Genomic DNA, 17,226 nt, shown 5'->3' on the forward strand with positions numbered 1-17,226 from the left:
ACCACATCTTTATCCATTCATCCATCTATGGACATTTGGGCTCTTTTCATACTTTGACTATTGTTGCTATTGCTGTTATAAACATGGGGGTGCATGTGTCCCTTCGAAACAGCATACCTGAATCCCTTGGATAAATGCCTAGCAGTGCAATTGCTGGGTCATAGGGTAGTTCTATTTTTAGTTTTTTGAGGAACCTCCACACCGTTTTCCAGAGTGGCTGCTCCAGCTTGCATTCCCATCAACAACCTAGCATTTTCTTCTTAATTATAATCCTAATCACCAGCAACCCCTGAACAGTGGTGAATTCCTTCTGGTCATTTTTCTTTAATTACTTAAGTGGAAATTACTTAAGTGGAAAGACCACTTTTATTTGTATTGCAAAAAGGTGAAAAGAGTGAATATTCTGGGTGGTGGATGTGAAGGATTCTATATCCTTGCTGGAGGCAGGCTACAGAGGTAAGGAGCAGGAACTGGAAGTGAGGGGTCCTTAGGGGAAGGCTGCTAATACTAAGTCTTGGCTTTGTGGTAGTATCCTGTGTAGGCTGGCCACTCTCCAAAGGAAGAGCTTTTCACCTTAATAGGCAGCAGTAAGTAAAGTCACTCATAAGACTGGCCGTATAGCTCTCACCTTCCCAGACAGCTTCCCAGAAAGCTTCTGTGGTTGGGCACAAAGGAAGACCAGAGAGAAAGTGCTCTGGATATCCTAGGTTGATAGGGTGGCCTCCTGACAGAGTGGTAAAGTAGGGCTCATCCTGCTTATTACCAATCATACAGTTCCTGAGGTTTCAGTTATTTTTATTATTTTTTAAAAAGTTTATTTATTTATTTTGAGAGAGATGGATAGAGACAGAGAAACCCAAGCAGGCTCTGCACTGTCAGCATGGAGCCCGACCTGGGGCTCGATCCCATGACTGTGAGATCATGACCTGAACAATAAAGTTCCTCTTTATCCCAAACTCTATCTTCTGCGTTATATTTTGGCTCCAAAAGTGGAGTTTGTTTTTTTTTTTTTTTTTTTTTTTAATTTTTTTTTTTTTTCAACGTTTTTTATTTATTTTGGGGACAGAGAGAGACAGAGCATGAACGGGGGAGGGGCAGAGACAGAGGGAGACACAGAATCGGAAACAGGCTCCAGGCTCTGAGCCATCAGCCCAGAGCCCGACGCGGGGCTCGAACTCACGGACCGCGAGATCGTGACCTGGCTGAAGTCGGACGCTTAACCGACTGCGCCACCCAGGCGCCCCAGGAGTTTGGTTTTTGACAACATGGCTAGGAGGCACACATGAAAGTTAGTAGGCATAGGAGTTACAGAGAATAATAAGTGGTAAAACACGACTCTAAGTGGGTTGTGGCAATTTGAATCTGTTCCTTAACTTCTCTCATTCTTTAGTGAAAGATTTAATTTACTTTCTTTGTCCTAAGTCCATTCTTCTATTTCTTTTATCATGCCTCTGTGTAATCTATTCTGAACTCAAACAGCCTCCATAGAAGGTAACATGAAACAGAAGTGGTCCAGTGGATCATGCCCCCAACTTGGAGTCTGAAGATCTTTTTTCAAATCTGGACTGTGTAATTTAAGTAACCTCTCTAGATTTCAAATTTATCCTCTTTAATATGGGGAAACACAATGCCTACAATAAAAAAATTCTTGTAAGATTGGATTCAACAAAGATGACTACATAAAAACAGTATTATTATGCAAATGATATGTGTTCGACATACTTGGATCTGTGAAGGTTTTAATTAGTTCTTCCATTGCCAACATCCAAGAAACAGCAAGATGGCAGTTCTGCAAAAACACCCAGTTTCCTGATTTCATTGCATCTTTGATCATTCTTTCAGCAATGGGTCCTTGTCCTTGCCCCAGTGAAATTGATTGCACCCTGAATTCAACAACAAAAAATGCTGTTTTATGTTATTTTTAGGTAATGAGATTATGAAGAAATGTAAATTTAGTAGATTCTTGCCTAAAATATGCACACATTTCAAATCCTCATTCTAGTAGATGTGCAAATATTTTTCTCTTATTTTCTTGTTTTTAAAAACTTTTCTACTGTAACACATATGGAAAAGTCCAAAAAACAATAAATAGCTCTATGAATGATCACAGATGAACACCTGTGGTTGAGAACACAAGTTTGCCAACATCCCAGGGACACCTGTCTCATGCCCCTTTCCATTCCAATCATTTTCCCTTCCTCCTTCCCAAAGGTACATGTTATCCTGATTTCCAACACTATAGATCAGTTTTTTAAATTAAAAAATTTTTTTTAAAATTTGAAGTCTCACATCCATACAGAAAAAGAACGTAATCATTAGTGTATGGCCTAATGAATTCTCCCAAAGTGAATGTACAGTTGTACCACCACCAGGACAAAAAAAAAAAGAGCATTACCACCACCCTCCCAATCAATATCCTTCCTCATTCTCAAAGGTGAAAACTACTTTGAATTCTAACACCATAGAGTAATTTTACATAAATGGAATCATATAGTATATATATAGTTTTTATTTGGTCTGTTTCAATTAACATTATTTTTTAGATTAATTCATATTATTGTGTGTCATTATAGTTCATTCATTTTCACTGCTATATAATATTCTATGGTGTGATTATACCAGAATTTATCCATCCATTCTGCTCTTGATGGATGTTTGGGTTATTTCTGGTTCTTGGATATTACCTACAATGTTGCAATAAACATTCTTCTGCGTGTCTTTTGGTATACATACACGCCCTATTTTGTTATGTATGTTCCTAGGAATAGAAGTGCTGTTTGACACAGTATGTGTATGTTAACTTTATTATAATTTCAAACTGTTTTCCAAAGTGATGCCACCATTCCACACTTCTACCAGGAGTATTTATTTTTCCATGTACTTGCTAACACCTGGTGGATATATATATATAGTGGTGTCTCACTGAGTTTTAAATTGTTTCCCCTTTTCATAGGTTTATTTACTGACCCTCTGGCTGTTCCCATTTTCCCATTTATATCTCCTCTCTCCCCTCCCACCCTTCCCCCACCCCACCCCCCATGCATTACCTACCTTTTATTGATTTCTAAGAGTTCTTTATATTGGATGTAAACCCTTTGTTAAATTTTTACTGTCTCCATAGTTTTGCCTTTTCCAGAATGACATATAGTTGGAATTATAGATTCCAGATTGGCTTCTTTCACTTAATAGTGTGCATTTAAGGTTCCTCCATTGTCTTTTCATGGCTTGACAGCTCATTTCTTTTTAATGCTGAATAACATTCCATTTTATGGATGTACCACTGTATATTTACCCATTCACATATTGAAAGATATCTTGGTTGCTTCCAAGTTTGGGAATTATGAATAAAGCTGCTATAAACATCTGTGTGTAGATTTTTGTGTGGACATGACAAAGTTTTCAACTCCTTTGACTAAATACCACGGAGTTGATTCCTAGATTTGTATGGTAAGAGTATGTTAATTTTGTAAGAAAACACCAAGTTGTCTTCCAAAGCACCTGTACCATTTGCATTCCCACCAGCAATAAATGAGAGTGCCTGTTCTTAGTATACATTAATACAATCTGTTTTTCATATAGAGTAAACTTTTACAGATACATTAAAATAATGTCTTAAATAACAAATACGTTTTAATCACTATTCCACTAGATTATTATACATTTTGGACAATCTTCCATTCGTTCAAATGAAGTTTACATCTGCTTTTATTATTTTTGACCCCATTTTAACAACATACATAGCTAAATATTAATGTATCTTGTTATTTAGTAAGGGATACCTAAGTGTAGGAATTCACACTCCACAGAGGAAAGAAAAAGGGGCAAATTTTAACAAGGAGCTGTTCACATGAATTATAAAAACGACACAACGTGGACCTTACCGTTCTGAATACCCGCTGTCCCGGGCAAACCTCTGGAATGCCCCCATAGGATCCGAGCCTGTGCTTAAGATGAATACCAGGGGAGTGTTATACGACATGTCTTGATACAGAGTGGGCAGGTCCACAGGGGGTGTCTCTATAAAGCGTTTTCCAAGACTTTCTATTACAAAGTCTGTAAGAGCAAAAACTATCTGAAAGTTGAAAAGAAAAATATTAAAAAAAATAATATGTTGAAGATCCTTCATAATTCCATCCCATTTCTCCCTTTCAACTTCTCAGAGGGTGGTGCCCTGTTCTACACTCATTCTCTCTTGATTAGGTATATTTCTTCCTACTGGGTTTGTGCACAACGGGTTTCTGCACCACGTAACTGCCAACAGCCATGGTTCTCATGACTTCCCTGAGTAAGATGACTACCGGATGAGAGGAAAAGTCCCTTGTCATTCCCTCCATCTATAAGCCTACTCCCCCATCCTTGCCTCTTTCTGTCCCATCCTTGTGCATTCCTTCCACATTCTCATGGACTTTACTTTTAGTCTATCCACCATTTTTTTTAAATTTCTTAATGTTTATTTTTGAAAGAGAGAGAGAGGCAGAAAAAGAGGGAGACACAGAATCCAAAGCTCCAGGCTCTGACAGCACAGAGTCCCACATGGGGCTTGAACCACAGACTGCAAGATAGTGACCTGAGCTGAAGTCGACGCTTAACCCACTGAGCCACCCAGGCACCCCTGTCCTTCCACTGTTTCTTTCTGCACTATTGATCTCTCCTCTCTCCTAGATTTTATTATTGCACAGTTAGGATCTACTGTGCACAGTTCTTAAAACCAAAAGTTTTCCCTTGATTGCTGCCCCTTCCTAGCTATTTTTTAAAGTTTATTTATTTATTTTGAGAGAGAGGGAGGCAGAGAGAGAATCCCAAGTAGACTCCGCACTCTCAGTGTGGAGCCTGATGTGGGGCTCGAACTCTTGACCTATGAGATCATGACCTGAACAGAAGTCAGATGCTTGACTGACTGAGCCACCCAGGCACCACATCCCTCTCAGTGATTTCATCTCTTTGATTCCCTTCATAAGCCAGCTTCTCAGAATTGACTGCCTATCTTGTCTCCCCATCTTCCGTTCTCATTTTAGTCTTCAGCCTCTTCTGACCTTTCTTGGGAATTAGCCTCAGCTTGGATGATCATATCCTTGCCCCACCACTTCCTACACCAATGTGTTGCCTTCACTGATCCTATCCTAGCCTGCTTACCCTACTCCTGCTCTTGCAGACCTTCTCCGTCTCTAGCCTGTATGGAGCCTGTGTGTGAGATCCTAAGGTATTTGTGCCAGAAGGCTGTCATAATAAATATACAAACCTAACCTATAATATCTACAAGGCAAATGGCTCCCTTAAGGCTTGTGCAGTGCGCATCTGGCACAACTATAAGCAGCAGCCCTTCTTTAAAATTAACCCTCCATTAGGTATTCACATCACCCTGTCCAAACAATACTTGCATGTTTTTTTGTTATTGTTATCGGGAGAGGGGATATCTCAGTCTGGGTCAGGGCCATGACCCTGATTGTACCCTTCTGTGGCCAATCTGGGAAAAGATGTTTACATGCTTGCCCACTTACATGAGGCTATATTGGGGCATTTCTTATCAGTTCCTCAGCTCCAGCTTCAGAGCCCTCTGTATCTATAATATCCTTACTTTCAGAGTCCTTATCATCCAAGGAAGTCTTTTCATGGTCTTAACTCTGGGTATTTGGGGGTCTTTCTCTATGTACTTCCTGCAGCATCCTCCAGTAGGTTCTGAGATGATAGGACCCACTGACCTGCTTGCTCCTCAGGTTCCTTCCATAACACAGGCTGGAATGCATCTACTTCTGTGACCCTTCTGGACTTATGCTGTTTTATTCTCATCAAGATCTTTATGGCAATCCTGGTAAGAATTTGATGTGAAAATGCTTCAGATTTCTCATACCTATGATCTAGAGAGTTAGGCATTTCTTAAAGACCATCCTCTGAAAATCCCATGTTTGGTTGCAGGATCAGTCTCTTCCCTCTTTATCACCAAGTTCTTTTCTAGGAGCTCCTCTCACTTGCTTTTTAAGTTGAGTTTCCCAATTCTGACATATGTGACTCCATTATGTCTTGCTTAGAACTGTTTTCCTGGCCTGTGGCTTTATAGTCTCTGGCTGAGACCTTCTGTGTATTTTTAAGTTCATCTTGTCTATCAGAATCCACGGAGAATTGCTGAATTTAGATGAATAGTGCACAAATTCATTCTTGAGAGACTCTGTGTTTGAGAATTCCCTGCCCATTGCTTTCACTGTGATGAGAAAGGAAGCTTAAACATTTGGGGATCATGACCCCTGTTCATCCCTCTTGAGTGACCAAACCTCATTTCAGCTGTAGTATATTAGATGAAGGATAAAGATCCTGGGTGGCTGTCAAACTGGGCATTATATTAGAACACAAGTACTCACACTTTTCTCCATCATGCTGAAGTTCTTCTTTTAAAAAGTTGTGGTAAAATGAATATAACATAAAATTTACCATCTTAACCATTTAAAGTATGTAGTTAAGTGGTAAAATTGCATTCATTTAACTGGTGTTTCTCAAATCGGAAGAGCTGTGCAATTGTTGCTCTAAGATTTCATCCTGGGTGACTTTGTCTACAGTGTGGCTTTTTTTTTTTTTTAATGTTTATTTATTTTTGAGACAGAGAGAGACAGAGCATGAATGGGGGAGGGTCAGAGAGAGAGGGAGACACAGAGTCCGAAACAGGCTCCAGGCTCCGAGCGGTCAGCACAGAGCCTGATGCGGGGCTCAAACCCACAGACCGTGAGACCATGACCTGAGCTGAAGTCGGACGCCCAACCGACTGAGCCACCCAGGCGCCCCAACAGTGTGGCTTTCAATAGAGAGAAAGCCTGGCTCTCAAAGAGCCTGCCACCTTCCTGAGGTAGAGGAAGGATGGATTGAAATACCAGGACTGTCAAAGTTGGGGTTCTCAGTAGATTTAGCTTTGGAAACTAACAATGCTGCATGTCACGACATATGTCTTGATGTCTTCATTCGTCTGCTTTGAGAATAATGGTTTCTTCTTATATATGTTTAATCACATTAAATCAGGGGTTCACAAAGTATGGCTTCAGGATCAGCATCAGCATCATCTGAGAAGTTGGTAGAAATGCAGAGTTTTAGCCCGTTGGTCAGACATGCTGAATCAGAAACTCTGGGAAGTACCCTCAGGTCTTTGTGCTTTCCCAAACTCTCCAGATGATTCTTTTTTTCTTCAGATGATTCTGATACATGCCAAAATTTGAGAACACTGGTATACAGGACTTTTCTTAGCTTGGTGTGGTCACAAATTATTCTCTGTCTGGCAGTCTTTATTCCTCTCTGATAATTTCTTTTTACTCTTTCTAGTTCAAATTGCTAACAACCTTGTCCTGAGAACTATTGATAATATTGGTGACAGAGAAAGAATTGTTGGAACGATAGGCATTCTACTTCCTGTTGCAGTTCTAATGACTCAATCACCTGATTTACTTAGAGTTTTTTGAAATGAAGTTCCATCTAGGTCCAAATATGCTATTTCTGAAGGACGCTGAATTTTGTGCAAGATTGTAGTACCTCACACAAGCCACTGTATTGGAACATCCTCTTTCTCCCAAAGGAGCAATTGACTCTACCATGTAGAAACACTGGACACCCAATGGGCTCTGCCTGTGAACAGACCTGGGAATAGCAGTCTTTCATTGTACAAATCTGGTCTGTGGTCTTGTCCCTGTTATAAGGCTTCCTCAGATTATCTTTTTCTCTGGGAAGGTAATCCAGATCTTTGGAACATGAATTCTTTACTCTGGAACCCAAATTTCCTTAGTAAGTCATTCTCTGGAATCAGTACCAGAGTAAAGGTTGCTCCCAAATGCCTTGGTCACTATATCTGATTGAGAGGAGGTGTAGCTGGTATAATATTGCCATACTTGGATATTCTCTTCAGGGTAATTTTGTTGGTGGTCTTGACTGATTCAGGTCCCTGTCCTCTCTGGAGTGCATATCTAGCTCTTCATTTCTGAAACCTAATCCAAATTCCAGACTCCTCTGTGTTGATTTGTAAAGCAAGTTTTATTTGATGGTATAACATAAGGAAGGTCTTTGGTTCAATGTATTAATAAGAATTTTCAATTGATCCTCTGTGAATTTGGTATGGCTGTTACCATTTGTGGCTTTGATCACATTTGGAGAACTTTTCTGGGACATGTTGCAAGAGTCCTGGAACTGTCTGCGATGCTTCATTTATTCTATTGATAACTTTTGCTGTATTGATACTCTATACATCCTTAATTTCCATGTCACTTTTTTCTCCTGGTGTTCTTCTTGCCCCTATGACTATTCCTTCTCATCCTTTCTTTCTTCCCTTTAAAGTTGGTGCCCCTCAGGGTTTCATCCCTTGCCCACCTGCCCTTTTATTGTATTATGCATTATTCCTATCTGATTCCAACAACTCCCATTTGATATACTTCCCAGCTTGATGCTGATAATATGCAACTCTCTATTTCTAGCCTATGCTTCTCTCTATAGAGTTTCCTACCTACATATTAATTGGTCTCCAGGCTGCTACGTACTCTGATAGCTGGCAGATACTGCAGACTCAGTGACAGCTTTCTGTGACATACTTCTCCTTTCACATTTGCTCAGTTGTTGTTACATTATCTCCTCTGGCACCCAAGCAGAAACTGGAAGCCATACCAGTTGCCTCATCTCTACATCCCCCTCTATCTCTTCCATCTCCCACCTCTATCCTTTTTTTAAAAAACTTTATTTATTTTGAGAGAGTGCATGTTTGCGAGAGCAAGGGGAGGGGGAGGACCAGAGAGAGAGGGAGAGAGGGAATCCCAAGCAGGCTCCACACTGTAAGTGCAGAGCCAAACATAGGGCTCAAACTCATGAACCGTGAGATCATGCCCTGAGCCAAAATCAAGAGTCAGACGCTTAACTGATTGAGCCACACAGGCACCCCGTCTACAATCTCTATCCAATTCTGGCTGCTACAGCTTCTTACAGAGACCAGTCCAACAATCTTCAAACTGGTCTTGGTGACTGTGGTTTTGTTCTCTTCAAAAGACTTCTTCCCATTGTCGCCAAGATCTGAAAGTTCTATCAATTCTCCACTACTGCCCTGTGGTGACCGCTGTCCTCTCTGGAGAGCACAAGTCCCTAATGGTGCATGCTAGGAAAGGATGACTAGGTTCCTGGATGGCTCTCTAGCCTTTTCTTTCATTTTCTGCATAAAACATTATGGTCTATTAATGACACAAAGTCTCTATTTCTTGCAGTCTCCTCCCAAACTTGGCCATTGTTAATCTCTAAATAAATAAATCTAGTCAGTTATGAATCATAACTGGCCGATGAGCATTAGTAGAAATAACTGTAACACAGACCTCTAATTTTAAAAAAAAAGCAACACCCTACCTTCTCTTCTTTGCAACATTTAATGAGAAGTAGCTTTTGGAAAGAACTCAATACTGGATGCCAGGAATTATGGTTTTTGGTCTCTTTTTCTTCTGTCATGAATTCTTCCTCCTTACTTTTAGAATAGCCTTCCCATTCATATGGATTGATATAAGTCTCAAAGGATCCTAGAAACACAATTTAAAAAGATGCTTTAATTAGAGTTGGTTTGACTTTGAAATTAAATAAATGTATTTGGTAACTTAAAAATGTCTACATTTACTATCAGTTTTTACAACAAATGAAAATATATTAATCTCCCCTTACCCAACCAACCTAATTAAAAATAATTTAAAATTGGATCAGAAAACAAATCCAATAGCAAATCACTTACAGAAAGCAAAGCTAAAACAAAATAAACAAAGAGGTTAAAAATAAAAGGATGTGTAGAGAAACATTAATCAAATGTGAGCAAAAAAGAAAATTGAAGTGATAAGAGTAACATTGAATAAATTAGAATTCAAGGCAAATATAATTAAATGGAACAAATAGGTCAAGTTATATTAATTAAAATATATAATAAAAACAATAAAATGAACATGTGTCAGATAATAGTGAAAGAGTACATCAAGTAATCACTGCTGGAGGTAAAGGAAAAAGCAGAAAAAAGATAATTGTGGTAGGAAATAACACATAATTATCAAGTCTGTGATAGATGAAGCAGACTGGAAGTTCTGACATATATAATTTGAACAATCTAAATAACATATGGATAAATTGACATATATAGAACTTTATGCCCTAATAAACAGAATATATTGCTCCCCTTTCCCCATGGAATATTTATAGGAAATGGGCTTGCATGTCACATGAGGGTTAGGATCCTGGTTAGCCTTTACAATTGTTTTAAATATTTAGTGTTTGTTTTTGAGAGAGAGAGAGAGAGAGTGTGTGTGTGTGTGTGTGTGCGTGTGTGAGAGCAGGGGGGCAGAGAGAGAGGGGAACGACAGAGGATCCAAAGCAGGCTCCACACTGACAGCAGTGAGCCTGATGTGGAGCTTGATGTGGAGCTCAAACTCAAGAACCATGAGATCAAGACCTGAACCGAAGTCAGACGCTCAACTGACTGAGCCACCCAGACACCCCACCCTTTATAATGGTTTTAACATGTGGCAAGAGTTAGCACTGAAATTCCTGTAGGCAGGGTATACAGTGTGCTGTAAGCCTCTCAGCAAGCCAACACAGCCAGTTTGTCCTCTAGTAATGAAACAGGTTCCTTTGGTTGGACCTTGGGCAAAATCACTGGCTTGAATGTCAGGCTAGAAAACCTCTTTCTCCAGCTGGTCTGCTGGGGCTCTGTCCTGAGGGTCTAATAATAACAAAAATGTGGTGACAGCAATTCAGTGACACTTGAGACTATTCTGGAGGAGTGTGCACCTCTGCAAGACTTCTAATTTCTAGATGGCATAAAGACAATGACATGGTATGAGACCACAGGGCACAGCACACAACTTTGGTTGAAGGTGGTTGTGTTACTCTGAGGACCAGATAGTAGAACCATTTATTCCAAAAGGACTTCCTTTTTCTCGAGGTTCTCATTATTTATTGTATATTCACTAGGATTCTGGCTAACGAGAGAGGATAAGAGCATATTTTAAATAACTCTCAATTATTAGGACATGAAGCACTTAGAAACTATCAAAGACAAAAGATTAAGCAATTAGGAAGCTTTAGAAGGTAAGAATGCCATTGGAATTGATTATTAAACTTCACCTGCAAAGATCTAAATTTCACATTTAGAACATAAGCCCTCCTATCACACATGTACAAACCTTCACAATTGTATAGGATTTCCAGAATAAACCCTGAAATTTAACAAATGAAAGCAGGAAAGTAGTTTTAAATAGCTGAAGTTTTAGTCCCAATCAACAGGGATAACACATGGTGCTTTTTGTCCAAACATGATGAGTTGTTTCCAGAATTACTTTGCCTTCTAGCCTCTACTCCTTCCCTCTTTCTTTGCCTGTGTGTTTATTAGGCTCCATCTAGTTCTTTCTGCTTTGCGTCTGTCCCTAACTGGCCATCTCTAGCCTTCCCCTATGAGTGTTTTCCTTTTTGTGTTCTACTTCTATCTCTAGGTGTCTTGTTTAACTGGCACTCAATATAGAAACATAATTTCTATTTGATGCATTTATTGAAGAGCATTTCATTTTTTTCTAGTCTTTATTTAGAAATCAAACAAGTACATTAGGATTCCAGAAGTTCTGGTCCATGTACATTTTAAATCATTACACTTACTGGTTAAATAAATATTCATATTACAAGTAGAAGAGTGATTATCAAAGGGTAGAGATAGAACACAGAACTTCAAATAAGTATGGGGTAAATAAAAGAATGGATAAGCCACCTGAAGGCAAGAAAGAAGAAAACAAATGAAACAAAGAAAAAGGCTGCCAAGAAAAAAAAAAATCCCCACAAAATAAGGTGATAGAGGGGCGCCTGGGTGGCTCGGTCGGTTGAGCGTCTGACTTCGGCTCAGGTCACTATCTCACGGGTCCCGTGAGTTCGAGCCCTGCGTCGGGCTCTGGGCTGATGGCTCAGATCCTGGAGCCTGCTTCCGATTTTGTGTCTCCCTCTCTCTCTCTGCCCCTCCCCCGTTCATGCTCTGTCTCTCTCTGTCCCAAAAATAAATAAATGTTAAAAAAAAAATTAAAAAAAATAATAAGGTGATAGAAGTAAGTCTGAACAGATCAGGATTTCTCAGTCTCACCACTATGGACATTTTGGGGCAAGTGGTTACTTCTTCTGGAGGATTGTTCTGAGCATTGCAGAATGTTTAGCCACATTCTTGGTTTCTACCTACTAGATGCCAGTAGCACCATACAAGTTGTGACAACCAAAATGCCTCCAGGGGCGCCTGGGTGGCGCAGTCGGTTAAGCGTCCGACTTCAGCCAGGTCACGATCTCGCGGTCTGTGAGTTCGAGCCCCGCATCGGGCTCTGGGCCGATGGCTCGGAGCCTGGAGCCTGTTTCCGATTCTGTGTCTCCCTCTCTCTCTGCCCCTCCCCCGTTCATGCTCTGTCTCTCTGTCCCAAAAATAAATAAAAAACGTTGGAAAAAAAAAAATTTTTAATAAAAAAAAAACAAAAAAAACAAAAAAAAACAAAATGCCTCCAGACACTGACAAATGTCCTCTGGGAGACAAAATATTCCCCAGTTGAGAGCCCTTGAAATGGAGCAATTATTGTAATAAATATCATTGAATTAAAACTTTCCTGTTAAAAAAGAGAGACTCTCATACTGCTCAAAACAACAAAATTCCACTTAAGATACACCAAAAACATGATGATGACACAAAAGAGTTAAAATTAAGAGTATAGAAATATATAGAGGCAGAGCCCTAACCAAGATAATTGCACTTTAATTACATTAACATTAGAAAATATATTTTAAGGCAAAAAAGAACTATTTAGAGTAAAGGGCATATTATTCAAAAAAGGAATAATTTACTAGGAAGATAATAATCCTAAGCCTAGTCATAATGAACAGCATAGTTTCACAAGATATGATGGGAAAAATTCTGGAATTTCAAAGAGAAACTGGGAATCATAGTGAAATCAAGAGTCAGATAGATGCTCAAATGACTGAGCCACCCAGACGCCCCAATTTCTATAACATAATTACGTTATAAACAATAAAAAGATAGCGCCTCCAAATCCTAAATGCTTTCAAACTAAAAAAATGTACTTTTCTTTTTTTCAGGGCTTTTCTAATCATCCTTTTTATTTATTCTTTTTTTTATTATTTAAATTTTAGTTAACATAAAATGTGTACTTTTAAAATTGAAAGGGCTGCATATTAAAACTTGTGAGAAAAATTAACATAGAATATTATAATTCAGAGCAAGCATTACTTCTGGGGAAGAGGGAAAGGATCCTGTGAGGGAGTATGAAAGGATAATGGGAGGCTGGTATTATTTTAGCTCTTGATTTGGGCTCATAAGTACAGTTAATTTTTGATAATATGTAGTTGTACAATTTTGATTTGTGCACTTTTCCATATGTATGTCATCCTTCAATAAAAAGTTAAAAAAAAAAACCCTATGGGGTGCAGCTAAGGCAATTCTTAGAGGTAAGTATATCCCTTTTAAATGGGTATAATAGTAAACATAAAATATTGAAAATTCATGCGCCAAGCATTGAACTCAAACATTCAACTGGGAGAGCAAATACTTCACAATTTCTTAATAATGAAGAAATTTCCTAGTGAAAAATATTGATATAGCAGAAGAGATTAAAAGAAACATCAAAGTTAAGATTCACAAGCCTAGGGTGCCTGGGTGGCTCAGCAGCTTAAGTGTCGCACTCTTGGTTTCCACTCAGGTCGTGATCTCACAGTTCGTGGGTTCCAGCTCTCACTGGGCTCTGGGCTGACAGCATGTCTTCTGCTTGGGATTCACTCCCTCTGCCCATCCCCTGTGCGCACAGGCTCTCTCTTACACTCTCTCAAAATAAATAAATAAATAAATAAATAAATAAATAAATAAATAAAATAAAATAAAATAAAATAAAATAAAATAAAAGAATGCCTCAAAAAAAAAAAAAGATTCACAAGCTTGTTTACAATCCCTTTATAGCAGATCCTTTTTGACATATTACCTATTCGTATGGAAATAGGATGTAACAGTATGTATTGTGTAAGTCCTTTAAAAACTGGGAATGATTCTTCTAAGTCACAGCATGCGAACCACATGGCATTATGCAGCCAGGGAACTTCAGGCTTAGGTGGGCGTTCCTATTAGAAGACAGAATGAAAATGAGCAATAAGTCACAAAGACAACCACAAAATATACTTTCACCTTGTCCAAGTGAAAAAGCAAGCTTCAGTTGCATGTTAAAAATAACCATTTGCTGAGGCCAAGTAGTAATAGGTGCTGAATCAATTCTACCTGTACACCTTTGCCCAGAAGTGCAGCTGGGGAAAGCTTTCCAGGTTGACATTTACAGGAAGCAGTTGATCTGGTGAAGGGTTAAAATTAAATCTGTGAAGTCGACTTCTGGCCTGTTCCCCAACATGTTGCACCAGTCTCTCCCCACTCCCCAAATATTATGATTTTATTCCCCTCAAGACTAGTTTTCAGATCTGATTCCCAGATGTTCTCACCTCTAGGAGATGGGGAAAGCTGAGTAGTATAGCAATATCAGTAGCAAGACAGGTGATGATCTCATTTCAGCAGGGCTGAGTGTATGTTATGTCCAATTATTTCCTATATCCCTAGAAACTTCTGGGAAAGGTATTATGCCATCTGGAAGTATTCCCTGAAGGTGGGTAAGCAGTTTTATTTTATTTTATTTTATTTTAATTTAATTTAATTTTGTTTTGTTTTATTTTATTTCACTTTGTTTTATTTTACTTTACTTTACTTTAATTTAATTTAATTTTATCCTGAAGGTGGGTAAGCAGTTTTAAAAGAGAGAAACAGCTGTGATTATAGACTGAAACTAATTCTTTGAAAATTCATGAACATTTGCCTGAGGTTCTATACTACATTTTAAAATAAGTTTATTTATTTATTTTTGAGAGAGAGAGCGAGAGAGCAGGGGAGGAACAGAGAGAGAGAGAGAATCCCAAGCAGGCTCTGCACTGTCAGTGCAGAGCCCAATATGGGGCTTGAACTCATGAACCGTGAGATCATGACCTGAGACGAAATCAACAGTTGGGACGTTTAACCAACTAAGCCACCCAGGCGCCCCTATACTAGATTTTTAAGTAGCTTTATTGAGATACAATTCACTCATTTAGAGCATACAATCCAATGTATTTTAGTAAATTCACAGGTTGGTGCAACCATCACCACAGTGAATTTTACAACATTTCATCTCTTCAAAAAAAACCCCAGGTATTCTTTAGCTATTACCCTTCTATCTGCCCCTGGCCCCAGCCTAAACAACCACTAAACTGCTTTCTGTCTCTATAGATTTGCCTGTTCTGGACACTTCATATAAATCAAATTTTATAACATGTGGTATTTTGTGACTGACTTCTTTTGCTTATTAGTTTAGTGTCTTGAAGGTTTTACTCATGTCATGGTTTGTGTCAGTACTTCATTCCTCTTTATGACCAAGTAATATTCTGCTGTTAGGAATAGACCACATTTTGTTTATTCACTCACCAGGTGATGGACATTTGGGTTATTTCCACCTTCTTGGCTACTATGAATAATGCTGCTATGAATATTCACGTATAAGTTTTTTGTGTGGACATGTTTTCATTTCTCATACATACCCAGGAGTTGAACTGCTGGATTATACACTAATTCTATGTTTTGTCTGAGGAGCTCCCAGACTGTTTTCCAAAGCAGCTGCACCAGTTTTGACTCCAGGCAGCAGTGTATGAGGGTTTTTCCACATCCTCACCGACACTTGTTATTATCTGTCTTTTTGATTCCAGCCATTCTAGTGTGGATGAATGGTATGTCCTTAAGGTTTTTCCCTGATGAATAATGATGTTGAACATCTTTTCACATGCTTATGTATATCTTCCTTGGAGAAATATTTATTCAGGTCCTTTGCCTATTTTTACATTGGGTCATTTGTCTTTTTATTGTGGAGATGTAAGGGTTCTTTGTGTATTCTAGGTACAAATCCTTTATCAGCTATGATTTGCAAGTATTTTCTCCCACTCTGTGGGGTTGTCTTTTCATTTTTTTTTTCATTTTTTTAATGTTTATTTATTTTTGAGAGAAAGACAGAGCATAAGTGGGGGAGGGGCAGAGAGAGAGGGAGACAGAATCTGAAGCAGGTTCCAGGCTCTGAGCTGTCAGCACAGAGCCCAACACAGGGCTCGAACCCAGGAACCGCGAGATCATGACTTGAGCTGAAGTCTGGCACTTACCAACTAAGCCACCCAGGTGCCCCAGTGTTTTCATTTTTCTAATAGTGTCCTTTGAAACAAAAGCATGTTTATTTTTGATAAAGTCCAATTTACCTATTTTTTTCTTTTTTTGCTCATGTTTTTGATATCAGATCTATGGATCCACTGTGAAATATGCAGTTATGAAAATTTACTCCTATGTCCTCTTACAAGAGTTTTGGTTATTACATTTAGGTTTTTGGTATGTTTCAAGTTATATATGGTGTGATGTAAGGGTCCAGTTTCACTATTTTGCATGTGGCTGTCCAGTTGGCCCACACCATTTGTTGAAAAGACTTCTTTTCCCAATGAATTATCTTGGCACCCTTGCCAAAAATCAGTGACTACAGACATATGGTTTTATTTCTGGACTCTCAAATTTGATTTCATTTATCCATTTGTCCATCTTTGTGCTGGTGTCATACAGTCTTGGTTATTGCCGCTTTGCAGTAAGCTTTGGGATCTGGATCCTTTGTAATTCCATATGAGCTTTACAATAAGCTTGTCAATTTTTGCACAGAAGTCAGTTGGGATTCTGATGCGGATTGCACTGAATCTGTAGATCATTTTGGGGAATGTTGCCATCCTAACCGTATTATGTCTCCAATCCATGAATGTAGGAATTTTCCCACTTATTTAGGTCCTCTAAGGTCTTCCAACATGTTTTGTAGTTCAGAGCCTAAGTTTGAACTTCTTTTGTTAAATTTACTTCTAAGTATTTTATTCTTTCTGCTGCTATTATAAATTGACTTTTTTCCTAATTTCATTTTTCATATTGTTCATTGCAAGCATATACAAGAAATACAAATTTATTTTGTATGTTGATCTTGTATCCTGCAACCTTCCTGAACTCATTTATTAATTCTAATACTTCAGTTTTTTTTAAGCAGGTTCCTTAGTATTTTCTATATACAAAATCATGTCATCTGTAAATAGATATATTTTTACCTCTTCCTTTCTAATCTGGATGACTTTTATTTCATTTAC

The 17,226-nt window shown here is 38.7% G+C and overlaps 1 protein-coding gene across 3 annotated transcripts in view; it reads right to left on the reverse strand.

Moving 5' to 3' along the window:
• DNAH6 (dynein axonemal heavy chain 6) overlaps positions 1-17,226 on the reverse strand; it is a 254,336-nt gene that overhangs the window by 33,982 nt on the left and 203,128 nt on the right. For all 3 annotated transcript variants that reach the window (XM_058683523.1, XM_058683522.1, XM_058683525.1), the window contains exons 62-65: positions 13,986-14,121; positions 9,349-9,515; positions 3,882-4,072; positions 1,723-1,883 (exon numbers count right to left, since the gene is read on the reverse strand). In XM_058683523.1, the coding sequence (XP_058539506.1) occupies positions 1,723-1,883; positions 3,882-4,072; positions 9,349-9,515; positions 13,986-14,121 (655 nt within the window). The remainder of the gene's footprint in view (positions 1-1,722; positions 1,884-3,881; positions 4,073-9,348; positions 9,516-13,985; positions 14,122-17,226) is intronic.

The sequence above is a fragment of the Neofelis nebulosa genome, chromosome 9 (assembly GCF_028018385.1).
Source record: "Neofelis nebulosa isolate mNeoNeb1 chromosome 9, mNeoNeb1.pri, whole genome shotgun sequence".
NCBI lineage: Eukaryota > Metazoa > Chordata > Mammalia > Carnivora > Felidae > Neofelis > Neofelis nebulosa.